At 39.0% G+C, this 19,053-nt stretch overlaps 2 protein-coding genes across 2 annotated transcripts; one reads left to right on the top strand and one right to left on the bottom strand.

The window, feature by feature from the left end:
- Positions 1-443: 443 nt before the first annotated feature.
- Positions 444-14,013, bottom strand: LOC102218022 (PH and SEC7 domain-containing protein 4-like). The gene is made up of 16 exons (XM_005803773.2): positions 13,684-14,013; positions 10,789-11,378; positions 10,419-10,500; positions 9,770-10,286; positions 6,369-7,289; positions 4,945-5,025; positions 4,741-4,853; positions 4,592-4,650; positions 4,424-4,513; positions 4,290-4,333; positions 4,034-4,200; positions 3,004-3,074; positions 2,779-2,924; positions 2,521-2,665; positions 1,657-1,803; positions 444-1,577 (listed from the first exon to the last, which is right to left on the bottom strand). Exons 2-16 carry the CDS (start codon positions 11,251-11,253, stop codon positions 1,293-1,295), a joined length of 3,333 nt encoding a protein of 1,110 aa, XP_005803830.1. The 5' UTR covers positions 11,254-11,378; positions 13,684-14,013; the 3' UTR covers positions 444-1,292.
- A 1,928-nt stretch (positions 14,014-15,941) lies between these two features.
- LOC102218284 (zinc finger protein 771) lies at positions 15,942-19,053 on the top strand. Its single transcript, XM_005803774.3, has 2 exons — positions 15,942-16,249; positions 17,361-19,053. Exons 1-2 carry the CDS (start codon positions 16,051-16,053, stop codon positions 18,923-18,925), a joined length of 1,764 nt encoding a protein of 587 aa, XP_005803831.3. The 5' UTR covers positions 15,942-16,050; the 3' UTR covers positions 18,926-19,053.

Below are 19,053 nucleotides of genomic sequence, written 5' to 3' on the forward strand. Positions count from 1 at the left end.
CGTTAGTTTCGGTCATTGTACTCAACTGCTGATTAACAGGCTGAGAAAACTCAAAACAGGACGTGGGCCAACTTGGTGCCACAATTTACAGGAAAACAGACAAAAACCCAGGACGTTCGCCTGAGACAGTGTGTCTTATTTATGCCGTTTTCAGGTTTATTGCAGTAATTGAAAGTTTAGGAAAGTTTTATATTTAATGTTTTTATTTTTGTGAAGGACATTTTGACTCAAACAAATTAAATATAAAACATTAAAAAGCATTCCACATTTCACTAGTCAGTCAGATGACAACTATCCTAATTTCAAAATTTAGAAAAAAAAGAAATAGACATTTTAGCTTTAATTTAAATAGAAAAAATAAAAAAGAAACCAGATTCAAAAAAAAAAAAAACACAAACTAATTAATTTAATCTAAAAGAAAAAGAAATAAAACTAAATGGAAAACAGAACATAAAAGGTAAAAAATGTAATTAGGAAAAAAATTAAAAGCATAACCAAATAACATTAATAAAGGCTAGCGGTAAACTCTGCATTTTATGTTTCCTGTGAACACTTTATTGATTTATCTGTGAAAACTGAACACAAATGGGTTCATTGATTCATATTTTGCAGTTTGGGCTTAGTAAGGGAATAAATGTCCTGAAGTATTTCAAATTATGTTGCTTTCTTAAATCCTGTCACATTTTCAACCCAAGTTTTTGTTTGTTTTTTTTTTACAGGTGCTAGGTAACATGTTGTGTTACTTTAGAAGTCCTTCATTTAAACAAATCATCTAAGAGATAAATTCATAGATGAAAAACAAATATTAAATCAACATTTTAACATTTTGAATAGAACACTTAGAACTATATATATATAAAAAGTGCAATACAAAAATAAAACTAAAGCAGTTCTTCTTCCTGGTTCCATTTGTTTAGACATGTGCTGTTCTACAGCACCCTCTTGTGGTAAACATCCGTAAGAAAGTTTGTGACCTCACAAAACATACACTTTGACCTAAAAGAAAAACATAAATGCTGGTACCACAATATTTCAGTTCATAAAAGACTTGCAAATTCAGACAAAACTAACCAAGTTAGGTCCAATTCAATTTATGGAGATTATTAGTTGTGCATTTCGCATTTATGTGAAAATGAACTAGACAAAAATAAAAAAAATTACTGAGAGGGCTATTACATGGATCTTTGTAAAAGCCCCTTTTTACTAGTGAAATTTACAGCTTATTTCACTATCTGTAAAATCTCAGCAGAAATGCTTAAAAGTGCGTCTTTGGGCGCAACAATCGCTTCATGTCAGGCCTCCTTAATTCGAGGGACGATGGTCCGGCGATAAGTCCGTCTCTCGGAGATATTACGCTTGACTTTTACTATTGTCGGAGAGTTCACCTCAAGATCCAGAGAAGGACTAGAGTAAGACCGTTTCAGGCCAGCTTCATTATCGTCTTCATCCCCCATGCAGTCTCCACAGGTAGTCTTGTCAAACAGTTTTAGGTCGGCGCTGGCCAATGTGTCGTCCTCAGTCTTCGGCACTGTCTTCCAGGCTTCCATCACCTGGATGTAGGTCTCGTAGCGACACACCTGTGGTTGAACGACAAACACTGAATAACTTGTAGATCTACATCTACTCATGCTTAAGCTCACACAGCAGCTCCAGTACCTCGAACTGCAGGTACTCTGTTCTGACACGGTGTTCCTCCAGATCCCTGGTTTTAGCTTTTTTGCTGTCTGGCGGGTTCTCCTCCTGATGCAAGAGGTCGGCTTTGAAGGAATCCAGTTTTCCTGTGTGACACTGCAGCTGACGTTCCTACATCAGGAAAATGACAGGAAAGAGGACAAAGGTTACATTTCTGGTCTCTAACCAGAAATAGAAGAAAACAGTAAACTTAGATGTTTGTGGATGTGTTGTTTTTGGGATTGTGTGTGATAGACCAACACAAAGTAGTGCAAAATTGTGAAGTGGAAGGAAGAAAATAAATGGAGAGAAGTATAAAATTATAATTACAAAAATTGTTTATTTTGCCTGATTTATTTTATAATTATTTTATAATTATTTATTTATATAAATTATTTTCATTTTAGTCTTGAAAATGGCAACATTTTCACAGAATGTTATAATTTGGTCTGCTTGATGATGCAATTTTTTTATATTACATGATTGTTTTTTTTTATCTTGTACTATAGTAGCTATTTTACCAAATACTTTTTCACTCTAACTTGAGTAATTACTTGGATGGCTAATTTTTACTTTACTTATGTAAAAAGATGTCAAAGTAGTTCTTCTCTTACTTGAGTACAATTTTTTTGTACTCTATCCACCTCTGACTTTGACTGTTTGGCTTCTGCATCACTTTGACTAAAATATATATATATATTTACTGTTTCTTCAATTGATACAGAAAAGTCTGTTGCAACATAAATTGAAAAATTACACAAGCACAATTATCAAAACATAAGGTCTTTTAAAACCGAGCAATAGCAATGCAACTTGTAATTTGTTACCAAAGAAGACTGAAATGCATACCAGAGAGTGTGCAGATTTTGAGGCAGGAAGTATCGGCCTGAAGAACCTCCTCTGGGAGCCGATGGCGGCGGGGAATGGAGGAGACGAGTGAAGAGCGGAAATCAAGTTGATGCGGGAGATCCATGAATTCATCTCTGCTTTGGATCTGAGGGAAAATCCACCAAACACTCAATTTGTCACCATCAATCTCTTTAGAGGAAACCTGCGGTCTTGCACACAAACACAAACATCTCGCCCTGCCGATTCTATGCGACTTACGACGCCTGGAAGAGAAAAACCCTCCAATCGGCCGTCTGCAGGCGGAACACGTGCGGCTTCTTGGTGTAATTGTTCGCCGGCTCAGCCAGGGAGTGATGGACTCCCACCATGTCCTCGGTCACCGGATGATCTCTGCGATAATCATGCTGACACACAACACATAGAACTCAGGATCAAGTAAAAGAGCTACATGATGTTAGGAGAATTAGGAGCTGAGTCACTGACCTTCTGTAAGTAAAGGGTCATTCCCTTCAGCTCTGCAAAGAAAGGTTTCCAGCCCCGTTTCCCCCAGGGAGCTGCCACAAAACAACAACATTCAGCAGATCTATAATGACCAACGACTTGCATCACTAACATACAGCTTTTAATAAAACCTGTCAAGCAACTATCAGGGATCTAAAATATGGCTTTAGCATTACTGTTATGCTCAAAAAGCACATCAAAACTGTTATTATTGATGAATAATGTCATGAACTTCTTCCGTAAGTGAACAAATATACCTATCTTGTAAAGAAATACTAATTTGAATTCAACCACTACAGATTCAAAGTTATGTAATTGTTCATAATTAGTAATGCTAGAGTAGTGATGTCCAAATTAAGGTCCGTGGGTCATTTGTGGCTCTCAGAATGATTTTACATGGCCCACAAACACAACTCAAGATCGGTTGTTTAGGGCAAGATTTTTCTTTATACGGGGCCTTTCAAAAACAGATTGGAAAACGGGGAAATTTTAAATACAACTCAAAGTACTTGTATTTAAGAAGTCACATTTTTTGCTTTCATTTCAATTTCATGCTAAACCTGACTGCAAAAATTCATAAACTTTGCCTCTGAGGCACACTTTATACATCTATTCATTCTGCGCTGTTGGGTGTAAAAGTAAAACTGGTCTCACTTGTACATAAGATATTGGATCTCAATGGGACAACCCATATAAATAAGGAATATATAATATAAAAAATAAATAAATAAACTGCAGTAAAAGCATGTTTGCATTATTTATTACTACTGCTGTCAATTATGTAGCTCTTTCTGCTCTGATGTCTAAACCCAAACTTGGAGCTGGTCTCTCGTCTAGGTCTTTTACAAGTGAACTCGTGCCAATGCCAGCCTTTAAAAATAATTTTTCTATGTTTATACTCAACCACGAAACACCATATAATGTCCATCTCAACACTGGTATTCTTCTGTTTTGTAAATTGTTATGTCTAATGTGATGTAACGTAGGATATATGTGTGTCAGTCCCACTTACTGCGTTTTCCGTTGATGTCGGCATGCAGCTTCCTCTGCAGGAATCCCTGTTTGACCACAGTGGCCGTTTTGTCCTGAGGAACGTCCAAGAACGGGTTGGATTTTGAGCGCAGAGGAGCGTCGTCTCCTCCACTTTCATCCACCAGGTTCTTCAGCTCCTCCTCATCCCTTCGCCACAAGATCAAGTGAAAACATGAATGAGGTCATGTGCAGGAATCACATGGATCTGGTGATGCTTTTTTTGATGGGTTACTTACAAGGCCCACTCCAGCGGTTCACTCTTTATGGAATTATAAAGACTCTACAATATAAATCCAAGAGAAAAGTTACATCAGTTTTGATATACAAGTTTTAAACTTTAGCTAAGAGAAGAAAAATGTAAATATCTTACTTTCAGCAGCTCCTTGTTGAAGTTTCCTCCCTCATTCATCCCATCCAGATTGGTCACAAACTTAGACGAAGACATGGATTTTCCTACATTCTGTAAACGAACATGTGATTGCTTAAAAGCTGAACAAATCGGTGTCAAAAACAAACTGTAGAGGTTGCTTGGTCTCACCTGTCCATGCAAGTCAGTGTTGAGAAGCATCAAAGCGCAGGTCAGAGCCAACGCGGCCCCTGAGGACATCCAAAAGAGACAGAGACAGATGTTAGACATGAATGAATCGTCGCAGCTGCGTCTTCAAGCGTGACGCATGTCTGCCTCACCCGGGGAGGAGTAGGAGTCGGGGTTGCACTCGTGGAAGCGGTTGCAGAAATGCTGCAGCACTCGTTCTCTCTCCTGGGTCTCCCCAATCAATACGACAACCTTCAGAAAAGATCTAGGGATGAGAGCGTGAAAAAGGATTAAAAAATATATATGTTTCGTGATTGTGATTCATAAGACATAAATATCCGTCTGTGGTATTTTACCTGAGGGCATGATCCAGAGTTTGGCCAGAGAAATCAAAGAATTTGAGGTATTCCTCTCCGACAGCATGACTGAAGTCATTACTAAACACGGGAAAAATATTATATATGAATATATTTGTGTCAGAAAATAACATGAAGAAGCCAAGCAAACTAATGGAGAATAGCAGCTAATCATTTAGAGAAACTCATGTATGTAAACTACTACTAACAAAAAGTTCATTTGACCCTAGAATATCTGTATTTATATGAGTAGATTCATATCAACCTCTGATATTTGAAATACTTACACACTTAAGGACGTGATTTGAGATGCTTAGTAACAATTTTCATTTCAAATAAATTTATCAGCACCAAAACCATTTTTTGACACAAATGTCAGATTAAAATGAACAAATCTTACGATTCTTACGTTCTTATGATACGACTTAGTTTCAAATTTCTAAACCATTTCAGGCGCGAAGGTTTTGATTTTTGCAGCAGTTTTTAAAGGTTCAGGACATTTGGTACAAAAAAAATAGATATATTTTACACATTGTATTTTACACATAAAACATAATGAAATATTTTTCATAAGAAACCTGAATTTAAGTTACAGATACAAAAATTACCCTTTTTTTGTTTGTTTATATATCTAAATAGAATAACATTTTTTTTAAATAAAAAAATATATTAAAAATATATTTTTTTAATAGAATAAAAATATTCTGTGTTTAGAATTTTTTTTTTTAAATATTAGGTTAGGTGAAATCATACTCCTTACTTTTCAAATCCAGAGAGCAAAACTGAGCTTGTGAAATGTTTTCAGATTTTCTCTGCCTATTGAATGTAAAAGGCTAATTTACTTCTACTACTAGAGTCAAGACTGACATTTAAAAGCAAAAAAATAAAAGAGTCGGTCATTTGATTGACTTATCCTTGGCAACACTTTCATTTTAGCCAAATTAAAGAACAAATCAATACTTTGATTAAGTGAACTTAAATGTTATTAAACTCCCTCTAAACTGAGCAGTTCAAGGCTTCCCTTTTAATTAATTACATTTCCTCAGCAAGGTTTTATAAATGGGCCAGAGTATCCTGGGATCGGGTTCAGCAATTTTAGAAAATAAAACTCATGATGTTTTCTTCATCAGATGCAAAGACAGAATACATTGAGGTTTCTGCATAGCAGTAATCAGCATATTATGCTAATAAGATGTAAAGTTGAAAACCCCCTGAAAGCAGGAAGTTAAAACAATGGTTTTATGTGCTGATCAGAAACATTTACACACTGTCTCTTGGTCATGATTAAATAATAAAACCAAGCTAATGTTACCTCATCTGCATAAAAACACTTTAATGCTTATGCAAACATTTAAGCTGTATATCTAAAGAATGAAAACAAGCATTTATTGAATAATAATGAAAGAGTCTGAATGTGTGCTTACTCTTTGTCCAGATGCTTCACCACATCTGAGCGTTGGATGTTGTCCAGCTTAAAGAGTTGCTCAGCGAGTCGCTGAGCCTTCTCTCTGTCCACCTTACACCCATTAACGTAAGGCGCCACCGGATCCTCGTGTTTATCTCCGTTAGACACAACTCCCAGTGGACTCTCACTGTCAGTAATCCCAACATCTTCAGTCTGGACCAACGTCTCAGCCTCTTGGCCCACGTGGTTGGACTCAGCCTCTTCATCCCGCGGCGGAGCTTCGCTGTCAGGCGACAGCTGTTCTGTCATTTCTGACTCATTCGTCTTGTCTGAGGGTCCCGGCTGCTCAGACGAGCGGCATGTTTGCTGTGGCAGCTCATTCAGCTCTGATGGATTGCCCGCGACTGCGGACTCCTTAGCTTCATCACAAGCTGTCTGTTCTGGTTGATCCTCTGGAGCTTCTGGTGGGGTTAACTGGTTTGGTGATGCCATCTCTGGGGATTGGTCCTGAAGCTGATCAGACTCTTCTGGATGCATCTGCTTGGGCTCCTCACTCGTTTCACCCGGTTCAGACTCTGACGCAGCTCTGTCTTGGTCACACTCCTGTTGCTCTAAAGAGTTTGTCTCCTCCAGATTTGCAGGGTCTTCCGCCCGATCTGATGAGTTTTCTGCTCTCTCCGCTTTTTCTGCCTGCTCTTCTGACACTTCCTCGTTGTTATCCTCGGACTCTGACAGCTCAGGATCCACTTTCTCCTCCACTTCTTCACACATTTCTTCAGGCAGCACAGAGAGATCGTCACCTAACTGATCCGGTGTCTCTGCGTCCTTCTTGTCCTCTGAATGTCCACTGTCCTCTGGAAGCTCTTGTAGCTCTGTAGGCGTATCAGCAGGTGTGCTTAGTCCAGTGTTGTCAGTTTGCGGCACTTCTGCAGGTACTTCCCTAAAAGGCATCAAAACAAACATGCATTGAGTATATTTTTAAAATAGCCCAAAATTCTGCAAAGGTGTGTACATAAAAGAAGAATTCCGATGTAGGAAACGTTGGTGACTCAACACCGACATCTATTTTGAAAGGTGTGAACATAAAAAACAAAAAAACAAAAAACAGACAGTGTGTTAAACAGGAGGAAATGCTAATGTGGCAGCCTAACTTTTAGAAACAGGATGTGATCAGTGTTCCTGTTAGAAGCAGAAGGCTTCGACTGAAACTACCATTAATTAATTTAAAGCTAGTTTAATTTATAGTGTCATCTTGCAGGCGGGTAACATACTCTCCCAACTTGAACTGGAAAATAAATTGGATTGAACTCTACGTTTTTGTGTCAAGGTATAATTTTCCTAAACTAACATAGGGAAAAAAACACAGTTCATCATTGCACCATGTCATTAGTTCTTTGGCTAAGTCAAAATGCAGAAGTGGAGTGTGAAAATGTCCTTACTGCTTGTACAGGGATTCAGAGGGGAAGTAGCAGTCAGCTAATGGCAATTAAAAGCATAGGAAGAAAGAGTTTTCACTTCTGAACGCAGTTTGCAGGTTTGAAATATTCAGGGGAGTGGTGGCAAAAAGCCGAGAAGGAAAGACATGAGTAATGACTTTAGAGGAGCTCTTTGGTTTTCCACTTAAAGTAACAATTGATCAGAATGAGATCCTCATGGTACAATAACCTTGAGTACAAACACCATAGTTTCACTGTATTCATACAAAAATGTAAAAGCAAATGTATAATATTCAGAAACAGCCACAAAAACAATATATACATATATAAACTATAATTTAATGTAATTTTGATTTGACACAGAAAAACAAACATATAGGATAGATTTTTGCCAATTTTGTGGTTTACTAGTGCTTAATGCAAAGAAGAATACATTTGAGGTATTCTGCTCTTCAGAGAGGAACACAGGTCTAACAATCTTACATTAACTTGTTAATTAGGCTGGATTTTTGCTCAGGTAGCAAATGCACTTGGCTGCTTAGCAACCATGCCAAATTGTACTTTCAAAACAGTATTACTCACCTGTTCAGTTTTCATGTTTGATCCAAAAAGAACAAAATATTTCAAAAAGCTACTTTTTTTTTTCTTGTAAGCGAGGGTAAACTTCTTTCAGACAGCTAACATGAAGTGCACAGCAGCAGCATTATGCTCTCTGAACCACTAAACTGACTTTAAACCATATAGAAACATGTTCGAATATAAAATTTAAGGGAATCTGAAACCTTAACCTTTTCAAACCTTTGCTTAGCTTGACATCGACACCTGGCAGATGCTTAATTTAAAAATTTTCTAAAATAAATAAAAAAAACATTAAAGAGTGGGAATTTAAGAAAATTCCCAATCTTCTGAGGAATAAAAGTTCACATCAAATACTGAGAGTAAGGCTGAAAATGAAATATTTAAGAGTACTAACTGGGAGTTCAATTCCAGTACAATGATTGAACAACTGACTTATTTTGAATCATCATTGCGTCATCTAAAAAATTTAAGTAAGTTTGTAAATTCACTTCTGATCAAACAACAAGACCTGAAGTCCTTTAGATCTACACTCCTCATAGCTCTGCCTAAACAATCTGCTGCTCACATCCTGACTAAAACCAGGAAGATAGAGCACATCGCTCCAGGTCTAAAGTCACAGAATAGACTTCAGAATACTTTTATTGGTTTATAAATTACTGAATACACCAAAGATCTGTTGTTGTTGTTGTATCAGCGTTTCGGACCACTGTGGTCTTTTGATTCTGGTCTGCTCTGCATCCCCAGAACCAGAACCAAACATAGAGAAGCAGCAGTCAGTTTTAATGCTTAATGCACCTAGAACAAATGTCCAGATAACTGCAAAACGACCGAAACAAAGAGTTTCTATAAATCAAGGCTAAAAACTCCACCTGTTTAAAGCTGCCTGTGTTTAATATTAACACCATTGGTTTAATCTGTATTCCAATTTTTCATTACTTTCCCTTATTATATCACTGCAATTTAAAATTTCATTATATAAAGCACTTGCACCAAATATGCTATGCTAATAAACTTGCATTATAGCTGTCAAGTAATGTGGTTAAACATACTGAGAACTTGGGTTGATTGCTTATTTTATCCTAGTTTAGCAACATTTCTGAGAGCTTTACCAGTTTTAAATGTTATATGAAAAGCTCAAATCATGTGGCTGAAATAGAAATTGTGTCTCATATGTGGCAAGTTTATTTAAATGTTAGCATGTTGTAACAGAACGGTTCCTTATCTTTTAGATAACGCTGACTCATTAGCAGTCATGATGAACGAGTAGATGTTCAATGTAACAAAGTTATTTTTATTTGATAAAATGCGGATTGGCATCTGTAATTAATTTTTTCTCTTTTTTTTCCCTCTGGCTTCGCTTTAATTGAAAATGTCCTCTTTCCTTTTTTGAATGAACAATACTCACAGATAACTCAGAGTGCTGACAGTTTCTGCCTCCTCGCTTTCTTCCTCATTGGAAATGTCGGTCAAACTCTGCCGTTCCTCAACCTCGCTCACGTCCTGATGCTCTTCCTGGGTTTCGACACAATCTGCTGCGGTTGGTTCCTCCTCGTTGAAAACATCAGTGAAGCTCTGCTCTTCTTGTCCCCCACTCTCCTCCTCCTCGGTCGCTTGTATAGTTTCAAAACAATCTGCCGAAGCCGGTTCCTCCTCGTCGGAAATGTTACATAAACTCTTCTCTTCTGGAACCTCGCTCCAGTCCTCTGTCGCTCCGTCAGTGTCAACACCGTTCGTCGAGGCCTGTTCTCCTTCCGAGTCTTCTTGCTCACTCAGCAGAACTATGACCTCTTGTTCCTTTTCGAGTTTCACATCTAAAAAAGTGTCCACGTCTTCTGATAAACATTGGATCTTGTCAGAAGTTTTTAATAGGTCCTCATCTGACGTTACTGGGCTTCCATCGTCTTCCTCTGAATCTGAAATTCCTAGAAGATTTGGCAGAAGAGGTTAAACACGGTGAGAAAGGTAGGTCAAGAAGTGACACACACTTCCTCTTAAATTGAAGCACAAATAATCTCCAACTAAAACTAATGTAACAGAGCTGCTCCGATACATACCAGTGTTACTTTCAGACTGCTCTGCTGCTGTATCTTCCTTTTCCTGTTTCGTTGGCTCGTTCTCATCTGCAGCATCACATGGCTGAAAATTGCAACACAGACTACTGAGCATGAGCTTATAGAGAGAAACTTGTGATTCCCTCTGAGTTCATGGAGCTGCACCATCTGACCAACAACACATATGCTCATTTACTCCCACATCCACCACAGAAACCCAAATTAGCAACAAAAACACAGGATGTAAACTCTTAATTCCAGTAAAATTAGGCTTAATGACATGACTCACTTTTAGTTGTGGACTAAATTGTCAGTAACAAGTAACAGAGGCAGGAAAGTGTCACACCTCCTCTTTTTCTGACACATTTCATACCTTATAGTCATTTCCGGCACTCTCAGTAGCTGGGTTTAGAGGCCGTGCCTCAGACTCATCTGGTTCCTCTTTGTCCTCCTGCTCGCAAGGCTCGGCAGTAACATCTTGAGGCTGATGGTGATGAGAGAAGGAAGTGCTGTTCAGACTCGTCACGCCCTCGGAGTAAAGCTGATTGGCCAAGCTGCTGTCAGTCGTCTCTGCGGAGAAGATGGGCATGTCCCATCCCACACTGGCGAAGGAAAGAGAGGAGCTGGTGCAGGTGACGGGCTGCAGAGTCCACATAGTTTCCTCCAGCTGTTCTCCCTCTTCAGGAGAGGTGTGTGTCTCGCTCATCTCTGCCTCATCACCAGACGCCGGCTCCTCACGTTCTCCATTCATGCTCTGATCCGCTGAGATCTGCGAGTCACGTGTCAGTTCTGTTTCTACAACATCCGGCAGAGAAGCACACAGGTTCTCCTCCTCCATTGGCGCCTCGTAGGCAGTAAAGTTGCCAGCTTTTTGTCAAGTTTAGAGAGGGGTGATGAAGCTGTTTATTTACAAAAAGTCCTCCCCTGCTGGATTAGGCCTGATGATTTTACAAGGTGCCATCTCTGTTGGATTAAAAAAAAAAAAATTAGAAACATTTTAATTTGAACTCAGATGAAACAAATAATTTCCTCTAAATTTGAATCAGCTGTGCAGCTAGTTGAATCAAATGGACGATCAAAAGCAAATAGAAAACTGGTTAAGAAAATATCTCGTCGGGACGATTTAAATATTCGACAGACAAAAGCCATTCCCATCGTGCCCTCCAAAAGTATTCATTACAGTCACAAACTCTACTGTAATTTGTTGGGATTTCTTTAGTCATACACTCCACAAACCCAGGGGAAAGTGGAAAAAAAAATTACAAAAATAAATAAAAAAAAGATATGTCATCCCACTGTCATTTTGCAATAATTCATGTAGAAGAAGTTTAGGAGAAAATCAACACTGCTCATCACTCTGAATGCACGATTCTCATCAGATAATGGAAATGATTTCATTCAGCAGGAACAGTAATGGTTGCAGTTAGAGGGTAAACCTGGACGAAAAACTGCTGAAGACTTGAGGCCAGAGCCAATGTTTACCTTCCAACAGGACGATGACCGTAAACAGACAGACAGAGCTACTTTTGATTTTTGTAAAAAGCAAAGTGTGGAGTGGAATGGCCCAGTCAAAGTTCAAACAAAAATCCAGTTAAAGATCTGTGGTTAAGATTTCAAAATCAACCTTCAAAGATACTATCCATCTAATCTGACTGAGATTTAGCTATTTAGCAAAGAGTCTTGCTCAAATTGTAAAATAGTAGATACATATCACAAAACTACCTGCATCTCCAACTGCAATGAAAGGTGGATCCAAAAAATGCTGCCTCAAGCGGAGGGTTGAGGAGTAAGCGTTGGGGGGGGGGAGCAAATGCATTTTTTTAGATGTTTTTATTGTAAAAGAAAAAAACTGAAAGAGATGTATTCTTATCCATTTACTTCATAATCTTGCACTGCTTGATTTTGTTTTGTGGTTGTGACAAAACACGAAAAGGCTTGAATATGAATGCCTCTGCAATGTTGAACATCATCATATTTATAAAGCAAATATAAATGTAATACAGCAAATCAATATAGCAAATCTATATTGTCTATACATCTAAAACTACTGTTAATTTGCTGCTTCTACCAATGTGCCGTGCAAGACACCCTGAAGACAAAAGCCCATTTTTACTTCCTGAGACCAAAGAAGAAAGCCAGCTGAGCAAACGAGCAGCAGAAGGAAGCGGAGTGACGGGGTGTATGCTGTGTTACGGACAGAGATTCGATGGAGAGAGGGTGGGGTTCTGGGGCTGCAGTTCAACCGTTCTGTCCTCTGTTTATCACTTTATCACCATGCGCTGCAAGCACATGCAGATGTCTGTCTGGTGAACTTGATTTCAGAGTGTGTTGTGAACACAAACACCAGCAACGACCCGTATCGGAAGAAAGTCACATGTTATATATCAGATTTTTGGTTTTCTGTGTGATCTCAGCTTAAACACGATCTCATTCTTTCTTGCACTTGCTCGTTTTTAAAACTTTTCTGTCTTTCTTTTATTATTTCATTCATGTCATGTAAGCCAACATCCGGGACAGACCTCGACCACATTTCCTGTGTGGGTGCAAAGTTCTCAGTTCCTGTCAGGGTGCAACAAATGCGACAGGAGTTAACTACGATTAACAAAGAAGAATAGATCAAAATAAATTTGTTTGATGTGTAAGATTTCTCGCTTAGAAAAAAGAAATTTGTCTTTTTTTTTTCTAAAGTAAAGTAATAAATAAAAAAGAGCAGATTTTTTTTAATGAATTTTGGAAAGCAATGAGGTAAAACTGTAAATGCAATACATGACTGAAATGATAAAAAAAAAAGAATGTTTCACGTTACAACAATTGTATTTTTGTTGATCATAAAATCACAGCAAAACCCTTATATGATTATGAAGTTTTCAATAGTGGAAATTTGACAGTTTTTGAAATAAAACATACAAAAATATAACAGGAAACACAAAGCCCAAATTCAACTGAACCTTGTCGACAGGTTAAGAATTAAAGGTTTCTACAGAATAGGAAGTTACTGCAGCACATCACCAGTTTAGGAAGTATGAAATTAAATATTGATGCCTGAGGGGGAAAAATGAAAAGAGGAACAACCTGTCCAAGTTAAAGGTGTGAAATTTGTAAATAACAATGGAGCATGATAGATCTTCTAGAGCAGTTTAGAAAAAACTACCAAGTCTGCTTAGAAAAAGCATCAGTGAACATGATGCATGCAGAAATAAACTTGAGAGAGAATTAGAACAAGAACATCTCTGTGAGGAATTTCTTAGACTGTAAAAGCATGACTTACCCCCTCCGGGCGCTTGAAAGCAACATCATATGATCAACCAGCTTGTGAGGTTTTAAGTCAAGACTTGTGGGAGGGAAAAGCACAGCCGTGTTTCTCCGGGTCTGCCGCTGTGCATTCACAGGCACCCTGAAGCATACCAGTAACGCCAAAGTGACTGTGTTTGAACCTGCTCTGCTTAACAAACAAGCCACACATCTGCTCTCTTTAAGCCAAGACAACCTTTAGTCTCTTACGCCACATAAAGTTACATGCAAGTTCTGGTCCTCCGTCTCTGAGCTTCCTGTCCATATCTGGAGGTGTGTTGTACTTTTTTTTTTTATCTGTTAGTCTCTAAGCAGCAAATAGCAGGAAGGATGACGGAAGAAAGACGAGAATGGTAACAAAGAGGAAGAAAAGCTCCTTTCTGATTGGCAGATGACTCAGAAGTTCGAAAGACACCTGAGAGGCCTCGTAGCACACGCCTTACAGGTATGCAGGCGCACACATACAGGTCAGGTTAAGGGGAGGGGCCAGCATTCATTCCTGCAAAACAAATCAGACAATGTGGCAAAACCAGACCTTACTCAGATTACACTAGTATAAGTCATCGTCACCTCATTTTCTAATTGGTATGTTGGCTTTAATATGCAGTCAGAAAATCCAGGATGGAGTCCTGACACTTTTTCAATCAGGGTTAGTTGGTATAATTTTTAAAATAAAAATTACTTTTATGTAAGTTATGTAATATAATTAATAATAAATTACTTATTAAATAAGAAACACAATTTGTTTAATTAATTAATATTTTGCAACACAGCTCGAAAATTAGCTTTAACATTTAAATGTGTTTGTTTTTTTTCTGTTTGCGTTTTGCACAAATTTTGCATTCTGGAAAATCAATTCAAATATACATAGTAATTTTGATGTAATTCCTACATATATAACGTCTCCAGTGTGGGGGTCAGTGCTCCGATGAGCTAGTAGTATTAAAGTGCACTTAAATATACTTGAATAAATTAGAATGTGGAATAGCAGTATACAACTAGAACAATGGTGGTATAGGAGACTGCACTTGTGGTAAACTTTAAATATTTTTAAATAAACTAAAATGTAAGTATACCTAACAAACCAGTAATAGAATGAATGTACTTTTTACATTATACTTTTGTAAATGTAAAAATTTTCCTATTTAAGAAAAATAAATTTAGTATACATTCTAGTACTACAAGTATATGGAGGACCAAAACTGACATAATAAGAAATAAAAGCACAAATATATATTTTGTTTTTCCTTGTTCTTACACATGAGTTTCTGTCAAGAAATGTATATATTTTCTTTTTCATTTCCCCTAAACATGCAGACAACCAAAAGGACAAGCAGAAAAAGGACAAATAGAAAAAGGACAAGTTGAAAAAGGACAAATAGAAAAACGACAAACAGAGAAAGGAGGAGGCAATGACAAAAGGAGGGCTTGTATAAGGAAAAGACAAAAGATCTACTTTTCTTGACAAAAACGCATGTTTAGAGGAAATGAAAAAGAAAACACATTTCTTGACGGAAACTCATGTGTAAGGACAAGGAAAAACAAGACATATATTTATGCTTTTATTTCTTATTATGTCAGTTTTGCTCCTCCATACAAGTATGGTCTGCAGCACACTTGCTATAGCTATATTTTCAAGCGTAATTAATAAAATCTCCTTACTACTGTAGTACTGTTTGCCAAAGGAATGTATAAAACCTACAAGCCTTGTTTGCTTGAAAATATCCCCACTACTGAAAGTTGCATTTTTGATGCCACGATTGCTAGCTCGTATCTAAATCAGATGTGATTTTTTTTTTTTTTTTTTTTTTTTTTGCTTTGTTTTGTTTTTGGAGCAACCTTTGGCATAAGAGCACATACGCTAGATAAAAACCTAGTTTTTGAGTTCGAAGTACATTTAAAGAGCTGCAGCTCCGTTTCTAGGATGTATGGGAGAGTTTAAAACCAACCTGGTTACATTAGCATTGCCGCTAAGTGGCTTACCAGCTAGCAACACGTTGCTGTTGTTTAAAAAGCACATTTATACACAAATGCTTTATATTTATACACATGGCAATTATTATCAAGGTTCTGTTGTTATTGAAACATGTGTAGAATTACATACGTCGTAATTCTGGCCTTTACTTTTTATATGTAAAAACAGACTTCTTGTTACTCCACAACAGCAGATGGCAGCCTACGTCTCTACGAGCTCTAAGAAAAATAAACTACCGCCTCTTCTGAGAGGAGACAGTGCATTTCCTGTTATGTCTGTGCCGCACACACACACACACACACACACACCTCCAGCACTTTTCCTGCTTCCCACCCGTCTGCGTCTGCTGGGCCGCTTTAGTCAAACACAATGGAGAAAACAAGCGAGTTAAAAATGTGCCTGGAGTCCTCACTGAACCGGATTTTTCAAGCGACGGTGAACGACATTCTGGACTCGGTGGAGCGGACCCTCTCTGAGTACCAGGGGGCCATTCAGACGATCCAGGCCGAGAATGAAGGCCTGAAGCGGCTGCTGTTTGCACAGAGGAGCGCAGAGTCTGACCGCAGAGGTCCGCAGTTTGTTTGTTACCAGTCTCTGCTGTCCTGCACTGCGAGGACTGTGTGTGTGCTTAACTTTCTTTGTGTTTTGATTCAGAAGTCTCATCTTCTTTAAGTTCATTCGGCACATTGCATCAAACCCTTAACGTTCCGTGTATAAATCACAGTTTGGGGAATTACGTAAAAAGAATAGCAAATTCTTCCAAATGCAATAAGCAATTAATTTCTCTATGAAAACAGCTTGACGTTTTCAGCGTTTGCAGACATAATTGTTGCTGAAAGGATGTGTAACAATATCCTTTCACACTGTCTTAACGTTGTTCTAATAAACATAAACTGTGAGTAAATTGTATATTATTACCTCACATGGAACAGTTTTAACCAGAAGAAATGCTATTTTCCCAGCTAGTTTATTTTCATCATATCCCCTCTCGGTAGCATGGTTGTTAACCAGACATTATATTTAAAAAGTAGTGACACTAATTTCTCTAAATATACTACATAGACCTGGCAGAACATAAGAAAATTATGTTTTTTGGTCATTAAAGTATTTTCTGACCAAATAGGTTAGATTTATTTATTTATTTATCTTTGGGCAAATAGTTAATTGTTCTGACTGTAGCTTTGAGCAGGTTTATGTTAGAAGCTATTCATGACTTACAAAGATTAGCACACCTCTGTAGCAGTTGTCTATGTTTTCTTATCTTTCTCCCTTTGAATAGCGACTAAAATAAATGGGCCTCTGTGTGACGTCCTATTCAAGTTTGAAATAGAGAAAATCAAGTGTGTACGCAGGCTTTTTATGTTATAATATTGCTCATATTAATTTACATTTCACCTTCTCATTAGATATTTGAGAAAGTGCTCAAGTTTTAAATCAGATAAAACTTGAGCACTGAGATTGTGTCAAACCTTTAGTTTAGTAATGTCATGGAGATTTAATAAGTTGTGACAGCTCATTGTTGTGTTTAGAGCCGCCCTCTAGTGGAGAAAAATACACTTACAACTCTACTGTGGGTTTTGCATCACATCTGTGGGATTTTTACTCATTTCACTAACAACAAATATAATTCATTCTACACATGTATCAACCTGGTCATTGTTTTCATTTTACTTTTTCAGATGGATGTGAGGAAGATTCTGCCTCCGATTTTAACAGTTGTCCTTCTACCTCCACCCACACCAAGTTTAAGGTGTCCATATGCAGCAGCGACAAGAAAGGCTTAAGGAAGAGGCGTAAGAGCAACCTGAAGGAGAGAGCATTCTCTGCTCCATTTTCTCTGGAGACAGATCAAATAGAAGAACAGTCATCTGTTGACAGGTCCGTAGGGATCTCAGTTCCTGTGAAAATAGAGCCTGGTTTGGAGGAAAGTGGTGCCGTCGACCTCTCCCAGGCTTCTCTGACGGCAAACCTGGTAAAGAATGAGGCCTCAGAGGTTTCCAGTGATTCGTTCACAGATAAGGAACAGCTGCATCCTTCAAGCCCTGACCAAAGAGGCAGTGAGTGCAGCGTTAAAGTCACCGTTGTTTCCAGTCGCTGCACACAGGAGGGACATCTCATCAAGGTTGAGAAAGAGGAGGACACTGACGGTGAAAGTTTGACTCACCCAGAGTTGAAGTATGAACTGAAATATCAGGAGTCAGAGTCGGACCAGAGATGGATGGAGGGAGCGCCCATGCAGGATACGGAGCAAGAAGAAATAAGTTTGGAGCAAAGTGATTCACCTGTTGTTGCTGAAGACGAGACCCAAGAACAAAGTGTCAACCTTTTACGCTGCCCAATCTGTCCGGAGACATTCAGCAAAGCAGCTTTGCTCAATCTTCACATCAAAGTTCACAACAATAGTAAAGATCACAACTGCAACCTTTGTGGGAAACACTATAAGCGTGCCGACCTCCTCTTATCCCACCTGCGCATTCACACAGGAGAAAGACCGTTCGGCTGCAACGTCTGCAGCAAGACCTACGCCCACCCCAGCCAGCTCAGGGTGCACAGGCGGGTCCACACGGGCGAGAAGCCCTACACCTGCTCGTACTGCGGGAAGCGCTTCAACGAGAACAACCAGCTTAAGGTCCACCTGAGGACTCACACCGGGGAGAAGCCATACGGTTGCCGGCAGTGTGGCAAAACATTCCGAAACGTCGGAAACCTGCGGATGCACGAGAGGATCCACACGGGCGAGCGGCCCTACGGCTGCGCTCAGTGCTGCAAGAGGTTCAACAGCCTCGGCGACCTCAAGACGCATTATAGGAGCCACACAGGGGAGAGGCCGTACAGCTGTGAGCTGTGCAGAAAGACCTTCAGTCAGACCGGACACCTCAAGATCCACATGCGGATGCACACAGGAGAACGGCCGTACGGCTGCGACGAGTGCGGCAAGAAATTCACGGTGGCCAGCAGCCTGAAGCTGCACCAGAAGACTCACACGGGGGAGAAGGAGTACAGCTGCGCGTCCTGTGGGAAAAGCTTCAGGAGGTCCTGTCATCTGAAGAGGCACGAGCTGGTGCACACCAAGGAGAAGCTTTTCTGCTGCGGTCAGTGCGGGAAGGCCTACGCCGATAATTCCAGCTTGAGGAAGCACCTCAAGATTCACGCGTCGCAGGAGCGCACCCTGCAGAGCGCAGGAACTACGAGTGAGGCTGGAGTCTCTGCATCTGCGACGCTTCAAGACATGACAGAAACTTAAACTAGTTGGCCTAAAAGTACAGCGGCATATCAGGGCCACTGTACAGAGAGACAAAAAGGAATAAATGTAGTCTCAGAAAAATTCTAGAAGTCCAAAATTTGCCAAAATAAAAATATCTAGAAAGAAAA

Source organism: Xiphophorus maculatus, chromosome 8, assembly GCF_002775205.1.
Source record: "Xiphophorus maculatus strain JP 163 A chromosome 8, X_maculatus-5.0-male, whole genome shotgun sequence".
Taxonomy (NCBI): domain Eukaryota; kingdom Metazoa; phylum Chordata; class Actinopteri; order Cyprinodontiformes; family Poeciliidae; genus Xiphophorus; species Xiphophorus maculatus.

Coding starts and splice junctions, on each gene's coding strand:
- LOC102218022 (XM_005803773.2), bottom strand. CDS start 11,253: ATGGAGGAGGAGAACCTGTGTGCTTCTCTGCCGGATGTTGTAGAAACA. Junction 4,651..4,740: donor CGACTCCTACTCCTCCCCGG/GTGAGGCAGACA, acceptor GGATGTCCTCAG/GGGCCGCGTTGGCTCTGACC. Junction 4,514..4,591: donor ACACTGACTTGCATGGACAG/GTGAGACCAAGC, acceptor GTTCGTTTACAG/AATGTAGGAAAATCCATGTC.
- LOC102218284 (XM_005803774.3), top strand. CDS start 16,051: ATGGAGAAAACAAGCGAGTTAAAAATGTGCCTGGAGTCCTCACTGAAC. Junction 16,250..17,360: donor CGCAGAGTCTGACCGCAGAG/GTCCGCAGTTTG, acceptor TTACTTTTTCAG/ATGGATGTGAGGAAGATTCT.